This window comes from Capra hircus, chromosome 21, assembly GCF_001704415.2.
Source record: "Capra hircus breed San Clemente chromosome 21, ASM170441v1, whole genome shotgun sequence".
NCBI classification, from domain to species: Eukaryota; Metazoa; Chordata; class Mammalia; order Artiodactyla; family Bovidae; genus Capra; species Capra hircus.
In genome coordinates this window covers 59,889,316-59,908,322 of record NC_030828.1, presented here as the reverse complement: position 1 = coordinate 59,908,322, position 19,007 = coordinate 59,889,316, and the positions used below count along the sequence as shown (strand labels likewise).

The 19,007-nt window shown below is 49.6% G+C and overlaps 1 protein-coding gene across 1 annotated transcript; it reads left to right on the top strand.

Annotated features, from left to right (window-relative positions):
• TCL1A (T-cell leukemia/lymphoma 1A) lies at positions 14,840-18,562 on the top strand. Its single transcript, XM_018065931.1, has 3 exons — positions 14,840-15,109; positions 17,951-18,121; positions 18,506-18,562. The coding sequence occupies exons 1-3, from the start codon at positions 14,990-14,992 to the stop codon at positions 18,560-18,562; spliced, it is 348 nt and encodes a 115-aa protein (XP_017921420.1). The 5' UTR covers positions 14,840-14,989.

The following is a 19,007-nucleotide window of genomic DNA, read 5'->3' as shown; positions in this document are numbered from 1 at the left end:
CAACAGTTTCAAAGGCCCTTGCTGAATCATCTAACTTTGGAGAAAACAAAACAGAACTTTGGGTCCCACCATGATGCTCCAGGCCGGTGAATCTATCTGGGACTTATCACCCCCTGTCCAGAAATCTTCTGAACCCCTACACCTGCACAGAAGACTTATCACCCCCTGCCCAGCTAAAATGCCATCTCAACTAAAGAATACCCAAAACTTCCCGCCTGATTAATGTTTCTCTTATCGCTTCCACAAACTTCCCAATAACTATGGAGCCTCCCTGATCCCTCTCCACGCTCAGCCTGGTCGTTAGGCCGACTATCGCCCCTCCTTGCCTGACTGAATAAGGGTAACCTACTTCTGTTGAGGTCATCTTTCCTCTTTCTGCCTCCACCGGAAATATACCTTACATTCTTGGTGCCAAAACCCAGGAAGGGGCGAGGCACTCCTCTCACTCTGTCTCACTCTCCATCCCTCTCATTGTTTTCCCTTCCCAGAGTCTGGAAGAGCAAACATCCTCAGAGCTCACTTTTCTGCCAGGGCTCAAGTTCCCCTCGGGGAGCCCAGTGCCTTCCTGAGCAGTGCAAGCCTCGGGCTAAGGCTTTATAGGTGTTTTGCGTACCCCCAGGCCTCGGTTCTACCCCCTTTCCCTCTCCCTCTCTCTGACGAACTCTGGAATAGGGATCTCTTGCCATTCGACTGCTCTACATGCAACACTCCACTCAAGCTGCCCCCTAGATTAAGGTAAGATCCGGACGGTGTTCTAGAGGCGACCTAGAACTCAGTCCTCTCAGGTCCTCTCCCGGGGACCCACGGCCCAGGGCCACTTTATAGGTGACAGTGGGGGACGCTCCACCTCGACACAGAGCGCTCTTCTTATAACTCCTATTGCGACTCCAGGTGACAACTCGAGCTCTTAATAGGAGCCTCTGCTTGCCTTTCAGTGATGGGGTCTGGCCAATCTGTCCCAAAAGATTCCCCTCTGACCTGTGTTCTCAAAAATCTCAAACCACTCTCACTCACTGAACTCAAAGCTAACCGATTAAAACAACTCTGTACACAGATTTGGCCTCAATACCAATTAGACAATCAAGACCGCTGGCCTGAAGCCACCACATTTGACTTCAACTTTCTTCAAAATCTCACCGACTTCCTTAAATGGAATGGCAAGTGGTCGAAGGTTCCCTATGCCCAAGCCTTTTGGGCCCTTTGGAGCAGGCCCTCCCTATGCAAGGCCTGCTCCACCCAAGAGGTCCTTCTCTGCACCTTGCCTCCCGAGCAAAAGGGCTCTTCCTCAACTAACCACAGACCACGACCTTCCGCACCCCTGGAGTTCGACCCCGCGGACGAGCCCCCTCCCTACCCGCCACCCTGCCACCCCCTCCTCCCCCTTCATCTGACTCACCCGCTGGCTCTGCCTCTCCTGACGCCCCCTTGACCCCGCTACCCCATCTCCCCGACTCCCCCTCCCCCTTCCTTCCCCGCTGCCACACGGTCACCTACCCAACACCCCAGTCCATGTGCCATTTTGATTGTCAGATATGAGCCAGAGAGAAGAAGTTAGGGTCATTTTCTGAAAATCCTACAGATACAGAAAAGAATTCCTGAGACTCTCCCAGGCCTATAACCGCATGTGGAGGGACATATACTATATCCTAAATGCCACTCTCACCCCTGACAAAAAAAGACCATATGTGGCAAGCGTCAAAAGCCCACGCTGATCATTTACATAACCAAGACCGGGATAGCCCAGTTGCTGATGAGGCCGTGCCTCAGTTAGATCCCCACTGGACCTATCAGTCCAGTGACCCAGGTATCGGGAGACTCAATCATATGATTACCTGCATTCTAGAAGAAATGCAGAAAAATGCTCATATCCATGTCAATTATGATAAAGTCAGAGAAATCACCCAAGGGGCAGATGAAAATCCAGCCTTATTCTTGGCACGCCTCACAGAGGCAGTCCAGAAGTATACCAAACTAGATATCACCACCCCTGCTGGATGACTCTTCCTTCACGTTCAATTCATCAGCCAGTCCACCCCTGACATCAGACGCAAGCTTCGACAACTAGAAAAGGGCACTGAGGCCCCTCAAAGAGACCTTCTAGAAATAGCCTTCAAGGTGTTCAATAATAGGGAGGAGGAGGCTAACAGAGAAAAAGAACGTGAGAGAAAAGCTAAATATGTCTTTTTGGTGGCAGCAATTAAGGAAAGAGATCAGCCTGGCCCAAGTCATCCCAGAACGGGGCTTAAGACCCACTCCTGACCCTGCTTCAGATGCAACCAGTCAGGACACTGAGAAAAGGCATGCTCAAAGCCACAGCCCCCCAAAAAAGCATGCTCAACCTGTGGCCAGTGGGGACACTGGAAGATGGACTGTCCCCAGGGATGCCCTGGCACCCCTGGGGAGGTCCCCACCTCCCAGACCTAGAGAGAGGAATGTCCACAGGGACACCCTAGCACCTCTGGGGAAATCCCCACTTCTCCCAGAGCCCCAGCCCAACCCTATGAGAGTTGTTCCAATGACGGGGCCCAGGTTCCAGCCCCCCAGCCCATGTCCCGAACATGAGCTCGGAACTTAGGGCAGATGGGGTAGTGGCCGGGAAAAAGACCTCTTTTATAGTAGACACTGGAGCCACTTTCTCTCCCTTAACTTCCTACTCTGGCCCAACTCAAGACTCAGAACTCACAATCAAGGGGGTCTCTGAAGTTCCCCTAAGGCCAAAAATCAGCCCTCCATTACTCTGTCAATTTGGAAAATCGACCCTTATACACTCATTCCTCATAATACCTCAGTGCCCGATGGCACTCCTAGGGAGAGATTTGATATCCAAATTGGGGGTCTTTATTACCATAGCCCCCCTCAATACAGTCTATATTCTGCATGCAGATGGCACCTGGACGGTCCCTATCCCTCACCCCTGACCTTCCCTTGGATCTACCCACCTGAGACCCCCAAGTCTGGGACACTGATCACCCACCCATAGCCAAACATCATCCCCCAGTCCACATTACCCTAAAAGACCCTCGACTATAATCACCCAACAACAATACTCACCCCGGAGGCCCACAAGGGACTTAAGCCTACCATAGACCGTCTTCTTCAAGCCTCTATCCTAATTCCTACCCATTCACCACACAACACCCCTATTCTGGCACTAAAGAAGGGACCAAGCTCTTGGAGACTGGTCCAGGATCTGCGAAAAGTCAACGAGGCCGTCACATCGACATTCCCAGTAGTCCCTGACCCTTACCCCCTTCTATCTGCCATACCCTCGACTGCAACCCGCTTCACCGTATTAGATCTCAAAGATGCCTTTTCACCATCCCTCTCCACCTCCTCTCCCAACCCCTTTTCGCCTTCACCTGGCAATACCCCGAGACTAACATTTCCCAACAACTAACATGGAGAGTTCTCCCCGAGGGATTCAGAGACAGTCCCCACTTTTGTGGACAGGCTTTACAAAAGGACCTACAGACACTCGACCTAGCCCTGAGTCATCTCCTCCAATACATAGGTGACCTCCTCTTTTCTAGCCCAACCCGAAAACTCTGCCTCCAACATACTGCCAAACTCCTTGGGGCCCTGGGATCCTGGGGTTATCAGGTATCCCAATCTAAGGCCCAAATAGCCCAGACAAATGTCACCCAGCTGGGGCTCTCCATATCCCATCAACAAAGAACTATTCCCCTAGATAGAATCCAGGCCTTCATTAACTGTCCACTTCCAAAAACAAAAAGGGAGCTCCTGTCTATCCTCGGCCTCCTGAACTTTTTCTGTATCTGGATCCCTAACTTCTCCCTCATCGCAAAGCCGCTCTATGAGGCAACTAAAGGATGTCTGGATGAGCCCCTCTTTAATCCCTCCTCGCTGGCCAATCCTCTTTGCCAGCTCACCCAGAGGCTCCTCCGAGTGCCAACTCTCCACCTGCCAGATCACACCAGACCATTCTTTCTCTTTGCACATTCCAACCAAGGACAGGCCCTGGGACCTCTGTGTCAGTGGGCTGGAGACCCCTGGGTTCCCATAGCCTATCTGTCAAACAGCTGGACATGGTGACCCAGGGGTGGCCTCCCTGCGTACAGGCCATGGTTGCTATCGCAGCCCTCATACCTGAAACAAATCAACTCTCTAGACATGTCCCTTTAACAGTCTGTTCTCCACACGCCTTCCGAGACTTGTATCACATTGGGCTTCCCTCTCCCTTCCCCCTTCCAGGGTACAGGTCCTACATGCCTTTCTCCTCAACCCTCAGCTCTCATTCTCCCCGTGCTCTCCCCTTAACCCCGCCAGCTTGTTACCCACGTCCTCTACAACCGACTCCCTCCTACATAGCTGCGGCCTAACCGTAGATCTTACCCAAAACCCCTTTCAACATTTAACAGATCAGCCCATCCTAGACCCAGACACCCTACACCGGTTCGTTGATTGCAGCTCTCAAAAATCCCCACCCTTTGCAGCAGGATGTGCCATCATCGAGGTGGACCTTCATCACAATCATGGGACCCAGAGAACTGAGGCTTCACCTCTGCCACCTCACACCACCTCCCAACACGCAGAACTGATAGCTCTCACCAGAGCTTTAACTCTGGCTAAAAATCTAAGGGTTAACATCCACACAGACTCCAAATATGCCTCTGACATACTTCACTCAGACATCCTAATATGGAGAGAAAGAGGTTTCCTAACCCAAGAGGGACCCCCATTATTAATTCAGACCTGATCCACATACTTTGAGAGGCAGCACTCTTACCAAAAACAAGCTGCCATCCTCCACTGTAGGGGACATCAAAAGGGAAGTCTCCTATCAGCCTACAGCAATGCTGCAGACCAGAAGGCAAAGGAGACAGCCCTGTGCCATCCTTCCCTCCAGTCCCGTCATCTTAGCTGACTCCTCCAGACCCCCCCACCACCAGAGGAATCCTCTCTTACCTACACTCACTTTTTCATCCCTCATCCAAGACACTCCAACAGTTCCTCCAGAACCACTTCCCCATATCCAGTGCTGACCAACAATATTTAGATAATCTTACCCGCTCCTGTCAAACATGTCAACGTACTAACCGCAATTCCAACCTTAAACTGACATCCTTTCCGACCCATCAAATGCGAGGCAGCCTCCCAGCACGGGATCGGCAGATAGACTTTACCCATATGCCCCTCATCTGGAGAGTCAGATACCTCCTGGTCCACGTGGACACCTTTTCGGGATGGGTAGAAACATTTCCCACTACAGACAAAAGAGCCCACACCGTGGCCCAAATCCTCCTCACAGAAACTATCCCCAGGTTTGGCCTGCCTTCATCCCTACAGTCTGATAATGGCCCAAAATTTACGTCCAAGGTCACCCAACAACTTGTCCAAGTCTTACAGATGCCCTGGGAATTCCACGTTCCATACCGTCCTCAGTCCTCAGGAAAGGTAGAAAGGATGAATGGAATAATCACAGAAACGCTTACCAGATAACCCTCGAAGTACATCTGGGTGGGACTAAACTTTTGCCAGCTGTTCTCCTCAGAATACGGGCCTTGCCCAGAAAGCCCCTGGGGCTGAGCCCCTTTGAGGTGATGTATGGAAGGCCCAGGCTCCCTCCCGGACTCCCCCGAACCTCCTCCCATACCAAGCTTCTTACACTCCCCTCTGCTGGCGGACCTCCGCAATGCCCTCTGGAAATACGCCAACTACAACTTGCCTGCCCCTGACCCCCAAGCCTCCCTGCGCCCTTTACAAACTGGGGACATGGTCTATCTGTCTGATAATCCCCAGGGTGACCTAACCCCAAAGTGCCAGGGACCATTCAAAATCATCCTCCTTACCCCAACTGCAGCTAAACTCAAGAAGGTCACCTCCTGGGTACACCTCTCTCACCTAAAACGGGTCACCTCCGATCCTGCGCTACCCTCCTTAACTGACCCCTCTCAGGTCTCCCTCTCACGGGACCCACCTCCTTAAAATTCACCTGGCGACAACCTCTGTCAACCATCCGAGAGGACACTGAATGACCTGGACCCTCTTCAACCTGCAACTGTTCCTGACCCAACTACTACAAGACCTCTGGACCAGCGCCCAGACAGGAACCTCCTCCAAAGACCTGACCACACTGGTGTCTCAACTGTGGCTCCAGGGAACCTTCTACAACCTGACTCCAGACGAAACTGATTTCTCTACTCTCATTCTCTACGTCATTCTACATCCTAATGAACACTGTTCCCCCTCAGATCCAAACAACCACCAACTTGGGGCCTTTTTCCCTTCGCCCTGACTGCCCTCTCCCTGTCTCTCTAACCATAATAGCACTCTTAATCTTAATGCTTGCTATAGGCCTAGTAACTGTCTCCCCTCAGGACTGGCCACCTACCCTTTGTCTTCCCCTGGGTATCGCCTGCGTTCCTAGCTGGGTTCCACTCCTAGGCTGCTGTTTCCTCTGCACTGCCTAACTAACAGCCCATGACGCCTCTGTTCCTTATCCTGGCTGCACTCCCCAGCCTTCTGGCTACTCCCTGCTCCTGCTCTGACAGTCACTCCTATGTACATTCCTCATGTTATAACACAGCTCCAAAGCCATGAACCATGAACCTCGGGGGTGGAAAGTCCGAATCCCTACTCACTGTTAAAGTAAAAAAGAGAGGGAGTTACGTGAGTACCTGCCATCAGCCAAAGGGGAAAAACATATGTTTCTATCCCATTACCCACTGGGGGTACTCAGACGGGGGCGGGGTACTAGATCAAAATCAGGAAAAGAAACAAGAACAAGTCATCAAGAACATAATTTCCCAGTTACAGGCAACCCCTGAGCCTTATAAATGCCTAGACCTCCTTTCCCAATTACGGCCTCTCCTAAAACCTCCTTCTGGCAACCAACACCTTACCTGCCTTCTCAACTCTTCCTTCCAATTCTTCCAGTGCACACCACACACATGCCAGGGCTGGGTATGCATGTCACTGTCTCCCTCACCGCACACAGCAATTCCCTTACCCTCAGCCTGGCTGTCACAGGGCAACTATACCTCCCCTTCCCAACAGAAAACTATGCAACTCACTGGGCCAGGCTCTGACAATGTCCTACTGTCAGCCTCTTCAAACCTAACCTGTACCTAACCTGTAGTAACTACTCTAGTCCCAACTACACTGGTCTTACAAACTCCGCTCCCTCCTTCTGTTCCACTTGGGTTCTCTGCTACTGCTAAGTCACTTCAGTCGTGTCCGACTCTGTGCGACCCCATAGAAGGCAGCCCACCAGGCTCCCCTGTCCCTGGGATTCTCCAGGCAAGAACAGTGGAGTGGGTTGCCATTTCCTTCTCCAATGCATGAAAGTGAAAAGTGAAAGTGAAGTCGCTCAATTGTTTCTGACCCTCAGCGACCCCATGGACTGCAGCCTTCCAGGCTCCTCCATCCATGGGATTTTCCAGGCAAGAATACTGGAGTGGGGTGCTGTTGCCTTCTCCATGGGTTCTCTGCAACAGCACAAATAATTGCACCAACCCGGGAATCTTCATTCTCTGCAGGTCCTATGCATATTCACGTCTCCCCTTGGATCCCCCTGGACCTTGGTCTTCCTGACCCCGGGCCTAACATTCCTCAAAGAAGATGAGGTAGAACAAATAGTCTACCCTCAAGGGGAACTTTCCCACAGGAAAAGACGAGCTGTCACAGCCCCCCTCCTGATTGGGACTGGCATAGCAGCAGCCCTACGCACCTGGATTGCAGGCATCTCGACCTCTGCCCATTTCTGCTACAAGCTGTCCCAAGAACTTAATGAAGACATGGAGCGGGTAGTGAAGTCCTTTGTTTCAATCCAAAGACAAATTAACTCGTTAGCTTCTGTGGCCCTACAAAATAGGCGAGCTCTGGACCTTCTCACCGCAGAAAAGGGAGGGACGCCTTTCCCAAGGAGAGAGGACTGCTGCTATTTTGTTAATGAAACAGGCATAGTCCAGGGCAGAGTCAAAGAACTTAGAGACAGAACTGAATGCCGCAGAAAAGAGTTACAAAACCTTTACAGTCCCCAAAACCTGTTCCAACAGGTCCTCCCTTGGTTGCTCCCTTTCCTGGGACCACTGGAACTTATCATCCTATTCCTTTCATTTGGACCCTGTCTCTTCAATCTCTTTCAAAGGTTTCTCCAAGAACGGATTTGGGCCATCTCTGAAGATCAGGTCAAGACCATTCTTCTTGAGAGCCTCACTTCAAGCTCAGAAAAAGGAGACCCTTGGCCCTAAGACGATCCTCCATTCCAGACTCAACATCATTGCCCCTATCCAGCAGGAAGTAGCCAGAGAGATACAGCGTCCTTTTCCCCATTTTTTTTAATGATTTCATGGCCTGGAATGAAGGAGTCTTTTGGGCCTAGAAAAGAAAACAACAGTTTCAAAGGCCCTTGCTGAATCATCTAACTTCGGAGAAAACAGAACGGAACCTTAGGTCCCGCCCTGATGCTCCAGGCCGGTTGCATCTATCTGGGACTGATCACCCCCTGTCCGGAAACCTTCCACCCCCTACACCTGCCCAGAAGACTTATCACCCCCTGCCCAACTACAAATGCCATCTCAACTAAAGAATACCCAAAACTTCCAGCCTGATTAACATTTCCCTTATCGCTTCCACAAACCTCCCTATAAACATGGAGCCTCCCTGATCCCTCTCCGCGCTCAGCCTGGTCCTTAGGCCTACTGTCGCCCCTCCTTGCCTGAATAAAGGTAACCTACTTCTGTGGAGGTTGTCTTTCCTCTTTCTGCCTCAGCCCAGACTATACCTTACAGTATGTAAAAGTACAATTTCAAAAAAAGAATAGAGGCAAGATCTATCCCACCAAGTATTTCAAATTCACAATAATTTTTAAGTTTGGTTTTACCATAGGAATAGTCAAATGGAGCAGAACAAAGACCAGAAACAGAGCCACTTGTGCATGGGAACTTTATAATTAACAGTGGCGCTGTGAAGTCCTGTGTGGAAGGATAAACTATTCAGTAGACTTTGGGAGAGTGACTAAAAATTTGGAAAAATTAAGAGGCAACTAGATTCTGACCAGCACACAAAATATAATATGTTAGTATTATTATATATCATAGTATATACATCTCACATAAAAACAAGTCCCCCATGCTGTTAATTGATAAGAATTCCACTTAAAATACCCTAAAACTGAAAAGCGAGGTCAGGAGACGTTGTGTAAATGGTACAGAGGACATTTTCAGTACGAAAACTACAAGCACTGCATAGTTAATATTATTTATCTCAGTTTATGCATGCATGTTACAAGCATGGAGGCGAAGCACCACTTTTCTAGGATGAATAGAGATATGTGAAATATTTTTCTGAGGTCAGATTAATGGAATCAACCTAAATTAAAGAAGAACTGAGGGTGGAGTAAGAACCACGCTGTATATTAAGTTAATCTTAAAAATTCATTCCAATATAAATAGAAGAAGGAGGAGAAGGAGGGAGAGGAGAAGGAGGAGAAGAAGAGAAAGAAGAAGAATTTCTAGCTCAAAGAGTTCCATTACAGTTCTACTACCTGCTGGACTCCACCAGCTTGTCAGGGTCAACCGCATGGTGTGTTGGGCTTATGGGTGTTTGCTTTTGCATCTGTGTTGTGTGTGTGTTGGGTTAGCCTAGGACCTTGCTACTCAGAGGTAGTTCATAGCTATCAGCCTTACCTTGGAGTCTGTTAGAAATGCAGAATCTCAACCCAGCTCCACCCAGTTAGAAACAGTGTTTTACCAAGGTCACCATGTATACCTTTAAGTTTGAGAGGCACTTAAAACTTAATGAAAACTGTTAAGTTTAGAGAGAGACAGAAGCCATCCAGGGATAAAGCTATGCTTGGTCCCTGAGTTTTACTTAGTGTATCCTTGTCCCAGATTCTCCTTTATCTAGAGATAAAATTTCATTCCTATGTGAAGAAGGCTGAGCACCGAAGAACTGATGCTTTTGAACTGTGGTGTTGGTGAAGACTCTTGAGAGTCCCTTGGACTGCAAGGAGATCCAACAAGTCCATTCTGAAGGAGATCAACCCTGGGATTTCGTTGGAAGGAAAGATACTAAAGCTGAAACTCCAGTACTTTGGCCACCTCATGCGAAAAGTTGACTCATTGGAAAAGACTGATGCTGGGAGGGTTTGGGGGCAGGAGGAAAAGGGGATGAGATGGCTGGATGGCATCACTGACTTGATGGACATGAGTCTGAGTGAACTCCAGGAGTTGGTGATGGACAGGGAGACCTGGCGTGTTGCGATTCATGGGGTAGCAAAGAGTCGGACACGACTGAGTGACTGAACTGAACTGAACTGATGATTAAAGCTATAATATCCCTTTTACTCTGCACTCACTTAGTCATCAGCTTTCATTATCTAAAATATGGCCGAGATGTAGCAATTAACGACAAAAAAAAAAAAAAAAACCACTCCAGGCAATTAACATGGATGCTGCTTATATATTTCATACATTGGTGAGATCTCAGATTCTTAGTAGGTAGTGCTAGTGGTAATGAACCTGGCTGCCAATGAAGCAGACGTAGGAAGTGCAGGTTCGATCCCTGGTTTGGAAAGATCCCTGGAGGAGGGCACAGCAACCCACTTGAGTATTCTTGCCTGGACAATCTCCATGGACAGAGGAGCCTGGTGTGCTACAGTCCATAGGGTCACAAAGAGTCGGACACGACTGAAGCAACTTAGCATGCACAGACCCTTACAATCCCAATAATCTTGGTATTATGGTTCCCTACACACACAAAAATTGGAAGCAGCAAATTTAAAGTAGAGCCTAGGGAAAGAAGTGAAGTGCCTGCAGCCTTGAGGTGAGTTTCACAATGAGCACTGATGAGAGAAAGAATGGCTTTAACATTTTCACGGTTATTTCGTTTTATAAATCTTAGTCATACCTTAAAAACTGGTCTTAAAGAAGTGGTTCTCAATCCTGGTTGCCTATTAGACTCACCTGGTGAACCCTTTAAAAAACAAAGCCCAAAGCCTCAGTCTCAGAGATTCTGGTCTTAATGGTCTGGGGTGGGGTCCAGCCACAAGTAGTTTATAAAAGCTTCCCAGATGATTCTAATGAACAGCCAGGGTTGTGAACCATTAGCTTAGTGGTTTGGTTCAGTTTGCTTCCCAGCTGGTTCCGTGGTAAAGAATCTGCCTGCCAGTGAGGGAGCTGCAGGAGACATGGGTGTGATCCCTGGCCCGGGAAGATCCCCTGGAGGAAGGATGACAACCCGCTCCAGTGTTCTTGCCTGAAACATCCACAGACAGACCAGCCTGGCAGGCTACAGTCCATGGGAAAGGAAAGAATTGGACATGACTGAGTGGCCGAGTCCACACTCATCAGGGGCCACTCACTGTAGAATCCAGAGGCCTGGACCCTAAGTAGCCCCAAGTAGGTTCTTTATAGCTTGTTACATTCTTTGATGATGGTTAGAATATCATCGTGGAGAAGGCAATGGCATCCCACTCCAGTACTCTTGCCTGGAAAATACCATGGACGGTGGAGCCTGGTAGGCTGCAGTCCATGGGGTCTCGAAGGGTCGGACACGGCTGAGCGACGTCACTTTCACTTTTCACTTTCATGCACTGGAGAAGGAAAGGACAACCCACTCCAATATTCTTACCTGGAGAATCCCAGGGACGGGGGAGCCTGGTGGGCTGCCATCTATGGGGTTGCACAGAGTTGGACACAACTGACACAACTTAGCAGCAGCAGCAGCAGAATGTCATTGAGGGCTTCCCTGGTGACTCAGTGGTAAAGAATCCGCCTGCCAATGCAGGAGACACAAGAGACGCAGGTTCAATCCCTGCATCGGGAAGATCCCTCGAGTAGAAAATGGCAACCCATTCCAGTATTCTTGCCTGGAGAATCCCATAGACAGAGGAGCCTGGTGGGCTACAGCCCATGGGGTTGCAATGAGTCGGACATGACTGACTGAGCAATGTCATTGATGAGCAGTGTCATTGATGACCAAGATTTTAAGAAGAAAATACCTTATATATTAGAAGTGATTTTGACAGAAAGTAAGAGAGCCTAGAACTAAAGGATAAAGAAACCCATATCTAATCCTTGTGTCGTAAAGAGACCTAGAGGGAACTGGTGGAGGGAGGCAGACTCCACCATCTCTCCTTTCTGATCCTCCCCTTGTAGACCAATACTTAATGTGCCCCAAAATTCTCTGGGGATGTTGTTACAATGCAGATTCTGACTCAGTAGGTCTGTAGAGGACTTGAGACGTAGCTGGTCAGAGACCATACTCAGAGCTGCGCAGCTCTAGATCATGCTGATGACCATGACTCGTCCCCCAAACCCTCTGAGGAACCCAAACAAGAAGAATGACTTCCTCATTCCCGAAGAAAGAATTCTCCTGGCATTGTTGGTATCCAGAACCACTCTGCTCAAAACTGTTCTTAACTATTTTCTCCTCCACAAGGCAATTTTATCAGAGAAGCAGAGATTGGTGTGTTAGAAATGGGCTTAGAGAACATCCATCTAGCTTGACTCATTCATTAGGAAAGTATGGCAATGGGGGCAAGAGGGCAAAGGATTTGCCAAGGTCACAGGTAATAGAGGCAAAGTCAAAACTGGCTCCAAGTTAGGACATGAAAGCGTCAGTTAAAGATACTATTAAGAAGTGAGTCAACATAATTGCCTTGTGTTACTTTTTATATGAAATATCATGTTCATTATCCTCAGGGAGCTAGTTGTCTAATAAAGCCCAGAGCTGGAAAGAAACACACAACTCTAAAGCTAGGCTGGCTGGCCTTGAGCCTTAAGATGGGGTAGAAACGATGCTAAAGGGGCTACCCTATGGAATTTCCATAAAGAAGGTTCATGCCTCCAACAGAAGCTGCTTGACAAATTCCCCAGTCATGTTTATTTCGCTCATCGATTCTTGGACCTGCTTCTCAAATGATTTTCTAAATCCTACACAAGAATGACACACTCCTATTCAATGTTAAAAAGCCCTCGTGTGAGACTGAAGACGTACATTATTCTTTCAATATGGGGAGTGTGAGGGGCAATCATATTCCCAGAACATTCAGAAGTGTATCCAGCCAAATGGGCCTCATTATTGGTTCATCTTCTGTGGCCTCTTAGGAAAGCAGACGCGTGCTAATGAAATCAGCAGACCCCACAGCCTTCTGGGTCCTGAAGCCATCCATGTGGCTGGATCAGTGGCCACACTGGCTCCTGAGTGCTCCCTTCCCTTGCCAAAAGAGGCCCTCCCAGCAACACTGTTTAAGCTGGACTTGTTCTCGTTTATAGCTCAAAGCTCTGGACTGGGCTGACACTTTGTCAGCAGAGTGTGTGACCATGTTATCTTGCTCCCAGTGGCTATCGAGGTCTGGAATTAAGAATCAGCCAAGGGGAAAGTGAAAGTGAAAGTGAAGTCACTCAGTCGTGTCCGACTCTTTGTGACCCCGTGGACTGTAGCCCACCAGGCTCCTCCATCCATGGGATTCTCCAGGCAAGAATACTGGAGTGGGTTGCCATTTCCTTCTCCAGGGGATCTTCCCAACCCAGGGATCGAACCCGGGTCTCCCACATTGCAGGCAGACACTTTAACCTCTGAGTTACCAGGGAAGCCCAGCCAAGGGGAAATAAACCTGAAAGCCACAAGTCTGAATATTAAATAGCAGCACCGCTAGGGACTGCAGTGGGAAAGAGGTTTCCTGGACTAAAGTCACCTCCCTCCCCTTTCAACTTTACTTGGTGTCTGTCTTCTATTTTGTGTTCGTGATAAATCCTGATGTATCTCTGTTTCTTTAGGCCACCTCAGCACCTTCTGAGGAATTAAGCTATCTGGATAGGCAGAGATGCAGATTCATACCTTTGCTGTCAGCGGGCTCAGGTGTCAAGGTCATTTTCACTTCTGAGACATTTTCAAAAGATCACAGACAATTTTCTCAGCGACTAGTCAGAGAGATGAGAAAGAGCTGGAAGGTGAGGCAAGAAACCACGGGTGATGTTTGAGCAACGAGGTTGGAGCCCCTTTTACATGTTTTTCATTGTATTTTATTTTCCTAATTGCTTTAATGGGCATGTGGTACTGCAAAATAAAGTGAAATTGTTTTCCTCAGTTGATGCAATTTACTGGGAGACAGTGTGATCCTATAACACAGGGACTCCTCAAATCCACTGATATTGGGATGGAGGGAGGGGTTTCTTTTTAAGCCTGCATTTCGAACGATGTTTTCACTAATGAATACAAAGCCTATAAAGGGAAAAACCCATGTTTCTTCACAACCGGGTTTCACAACAGCTATTAGATGACCACAGCATCATCAAAGAGTGGAAAATGTGTGGGGGAAGGGCACAGGGGCTTCAAGAGTTGCAATTTACCAAGGAAATTGACCCTGATACCCAAATCCACAGGGTAAAAGTGGTGCCGTGAACCTGGGAAAAGTCCAGGCCTCATTCAGGCTTGCACCCATTTCTTCTGATCCCAGATGCGGAGGGGGCCCTGGCTCCGGGTTGCCCAACGTCGGCTGTGAGTTCCAAGCAGAGGCTCAGAGTCCCAGTCTGCAGGGTGGCTCCAAGGAGCCGCACACAGTGGAGTCCCGGCATCCAGGGGGGCGGAGGGCGCTGGTGCCTGCTCACAGAAGAAAAGGCCAAGGCCACAGACCTGAGTGCCTCCCCGGCAGTGGGGAGCACATGGCTGGCTCAGGTTGGGGTCTAGAGGAAGCCCTGAGTCTGCGGGACTGCATGTTGAGCTAGAGGCTGCCAGGGTCTCAGAACACTAGGCAGGTCTGGGTGCAGGGCCCGCGGATCCTGTTGTGCCCGCCCCGCCCGGCCCGCTCCGTCCAGCCCCTCTCCCAGCCCAGCCCCGCCCCACCATCCCCTCTCCCAGCCCAGCCCCCTTCCGCCCTCCTCTCACTTCCCCCTCCTCCAATCCCACCTCTTGGGGGCGCCCGCGCGCCCTCCGACTATAAAGCATCGAGGTTCTGCAGCCCGTGGACCAGCGAGAAGCCTCGAGCGGCTCCTGCACTTGCTTCCAGACCCCTCGAGGCACCATGGCCGAGGGCCCGTTCTTTATGGCGGACACACCCTTTCATCCGGACCACCTGAGGATGTGGGAAAAGGCTGTGTATGTGGACGAGAACCGGCGCACCTGGCTGCCCATAACCCTCAAGGTACAGCCGCTGTGGGGCCAGGCGTGCAGCGCAGCATGGATGGCCCACCCATGGCCCGGGGTCTGGACCCGAACGCCCCAGGTCGTGCAGGCCCTAGAGGACACCCTCAGATGCCACAGGGCGAGGGCGGCGGGGAGACTCAGAAAGGCAGGTCCACTCAGGGCGGCCAGGACACACAGATGAAACCACTCTGAGCTGGGCTCAAGGATGAGAGGTTCTCCAGGCCAGGAAAGGAGGGTAGGAGAAACACAGAGCCAAAGGATGGGGACCCAGTATGTCTGGAGTGTATGAATATGATCTCGAGTAAAATAGGATTTCTCTGGATCTCAAGGACCTAATCCACAAAATGGGAATAATCTTTTGTCCGAAGTGATTTGGGTTTTCCTGGTGGCTCAGGCGGTAAAGAATCTGCCTGCAATGTGGGCTACCCAAGTTGGATTACTGGGTTGGGAAGATCCCCTGGAGAAGGAAATGGCAACCCACTCCAGTATTCTTGCCTGGGAAATCCCATGACCAGAGGAGCCTGGCAGTCTACAGTCCGTGGGTTAGGAAGAGTCGGACATGACTGAACAACTAACACGAGAAAGTGATTACCGCCCTTGGCAGATTATCAGAATCTCCATAGGTGAAACCCAGAAATCTGTATTTTGAAAGGACCCTCCACAAATTAAGATCAGCCAAGTTTGGGAACCACTGCAGTAGAATTTGGGATATTTCCTACCTCCTCAAGTCTTTGAAAGAAAGAAATTTCACATGGCATAAAGCAGTACGGAATAGACACTGACTTTGTTTTATGTGTGATGCCTTAAGACCTTAAGATGGATCTTTAGTTAATACTAACTTCTTTTTTTTTTTAAGAAGTACAGCTCTCTTACAAGCACTTTCCATCACAGCATGGGTTTCCTCAAAGAAACTTAGGTGAAAACAGTTGAAACTTTCCATATATAAACCGAAGAAAGAATATATAAAAGTATAATTGTCATTAGAACATTTATGGAATAGTAAAATTGCAAAGTTACTGAGAATGCTTGTTTTCCCATTCTATAGGTGAGGAAATAGAGGCATAAAAATGGACATTTGTTCAAAGTAGTGCTGCTTGTAGGTTGATGGGGTTGGGATTCCAGCGCAACATCATCTAAAATGCAACCACCATCTAAAATTTGCATCTTTATTGTCCTTTAAGATTTTGAAATATATATACTTTTAAAAATTGAGTTAAATATTCACGTTAAGCCAAGCATTTGAGGAAAATGTAAGTGAATATCTTTTTTTAATCTTTGGTTGGGGCATATCTTCTTAAACATGATGCTGAAACTGCGAAGCAGAGTTTTTCACATAATCATTATAAGTTCTGGACAAAGCCATATAGCAAACCATGGGATAGAATTTTCTCCACATAATTTCAAAGAACTAGTATTCTTCATCTGAAAAGATTTATGTAAGTCAGCAACAAAAAGGTGAATAAGCAAATTTCAAATGGTTCAAGGATATGGAAAGCCATATCCTAACATGGCAAGAATGGTGATTTCCACCCTTGCACTTTGCAAGATATCCTGAATTGTTTTTTAATGATGAATTCTAACTTACTTCATAGATAAAACTTGAAAAGCCATTTCCACTTTGGAAAAATAATCATTGAACAAAGATAAGTGTCCTGTTGATATGCCAAAAATTCTAGGTTGTGGGGATTTGCAGTGGGTGGGATTAAATCCCACTGCTTGTGAAGCTGATATTCTACTCAGGGAGAGGGACAGCACAGTAGGTGAGGCGGGTGGGAAGTTGTGTAGGATAACTCCAGTGGGATAGCAGGCAGGAACCAGTGGCCTGGGGTCTTCATGCAGGTCGTCTCCAGAATCTTCTTTTGCATGTACCTGAAAATTGCCCATCATTTTCTCTGAAACCTTTTTGTACATCGGTTTGGGCACGCCCCTTATGGATATCATAGAGTTGGATTCTTCTGGCATTTGTTTTTATAGATAAACATTCATTCAAACCAAGATCTGCCTTTAAAAAGGATGTGAGTCCTGCATGGGTTTAGGGGAGAATGTTCCAGGCAGAGGACAGCACGTAGGAGTGATTTCTACTTGGAGTGTGTGTGTCCAGACATGGTGAGGAGGTCAGTGTGGCTGGAGTGGATGGAGGAACCGGGATGGAACAGTAGGAGGTGAGAGGTGAGAGAGGAGGTGAGAGAGGCAGGGACCTGGCTCAGCAGCCCTGTGGGCCACGGTGAAGAGTCCAGTTCACCTGCCTGCGATTGGAAGCTGTCGAAGGCCATCCAGCAGGGAAGAGACAAGATTTTTAGACAGGCACCCTGGCTCCGGGGCTGAGACTTGGCTGTGGGTCACAGGACCAACTAGGCGGTAGGCTGGGCAGTTGTCTCTGTAGTCTAGTGAGAGGCAGTGAAACAAGGACTGCAGTGGAGATGGCGAAACATGCTGTTACCTGATTCCAGGGTCTGGGCAGATCTTGTTTCAAAGGGGATGCATAATAATGAATAATCGAAGAAAATCCCACATCAGCTGAAACGGACCCCAGACGCCATGGTTACAGAAGCCCCAGGGCCCCATGGCATTCCCTAGCAACTAGGCACTGGTCACGAGGTGGACCTTCTGAGGTCCCATCTGGGTATCTAGACCCATTCAAGTGCTGCTCATCCCGGCCCGGCCCGAGCCCCCTGAGAGGAGCGTTGTCCGGCTTAGGGACTGGATCTTCAGGGAGCAGTGACCACCAGCATCTCAGCTGCAGGCTGGGCGGGTGGCTGGATGGTCCGTGGGTATTTGTGCTGGACAACCTGTGGGTATTGTGTCCTGAGGGTGTACCTCGGCCTTCTCTTCTCTTCAGATAGAAAATAACCTCCAAGTCCTCTTTCGTCAGCAAGACGTGCCCCTGGGGGATCCTGTGCCCCCCAGCCAGCTGGGCCCGCACCAGCTGCCTGTCATGTGGCAGCTCTACCCCGGGCTGAGGTACCGAGCCTCAGACTCCAGTTTCTGGCGCATAGTGTACCATGTCGAGGCAAGTGTGGGCTTCCCCAGGGACCCGTCAGGTGGTCGTGGCCGGCCCCGCTCCCCCGCCCCCGTGTCTGGCCCCTGCAGTCTATCTGTTCCCTCCACTTCTGAAAAAAAAAAAAAGTGGGGGGGGGGAACTTTACAATGGCAGATATTTTTAGGACTGAATTGGTGAGACATTAAAAGGGAATGACCAGCCACGCTCAGGGGTCTCCAACAGAAGCTCCCTTGGTGGCAGGCAGCTCTCTGGTGGGCAGTCCAGGACTGCAGGCTGGGGGAACGAGGGGCCCGTGGGGTCCCCCAGGTTCCCAGCTGCTACCCCAATCCCAGGGCCCGGAGTGGGAGGGGACAGAAGATCCCCGGCTCTGGCCTCCACTTCCCTCTCTCACAGGTCTCTGGCACCGAGGAAATGCTCCTGGAGCAACTGCCAGACCCAGTGAACCCGTGATGAGGTGAGCACCCCAGGGCAGGTCAGGAAGAGGGGACGCCCCTCCTCCCCGCCGTGGAGGCTGTGCTGACCCCTATTCCCAACTACGCTGACCTCCGTGGTGCTGACCCCTATTCCCAACTACACTGACATCCGTGGGGCTGGGACCCAGGCTCGCTCTCCTTTAACACCTCAGGAGCCAATCAAGTCCTTAATACTAGGGGCGCGTAGCTGCACGGTGCTTCATAGGCGTGGGCACGGTCCTTTGACCTTCACATCACCAGACCTGGATAGTATTTAACTTTATAGGTCATAAGACGGGGCGGGGGGGTTGAGACATAGGATGACTGGTCGAGATCTCAGAGTCAGGTTTCGGATCCAGGTCTTCTCACGCCAAGCCGCTGACTTGGGCGTAAGGCCTGGGCTCTGGGGACCAGCATTGACCCCCACCTAGCTCCCCTATCCA

Coding starts and splice junctions, on each gene's coding strand:
- TCL1A (XM_018065931.1), top strand. CDS start 14,990: ATGGCCGAGGGCCCGTTCTTTATGGCGGACACACCCTTTCATCCGGAC. Junction 15,110..17,950: donor GGCTGCCCATAACCCTCAAG/GTACAGCCGCTG, acceptor TCTTCTCTTCAG/ATAGAAAATAACCTCCAAGT. Junction 18,122..18,505: donor GCATAGTGTACCATGTCGAG/GCAAGTGTGGGC, acceptor CCTCTCTCACAG/GTCTCTGGCACCGAGGAAAT.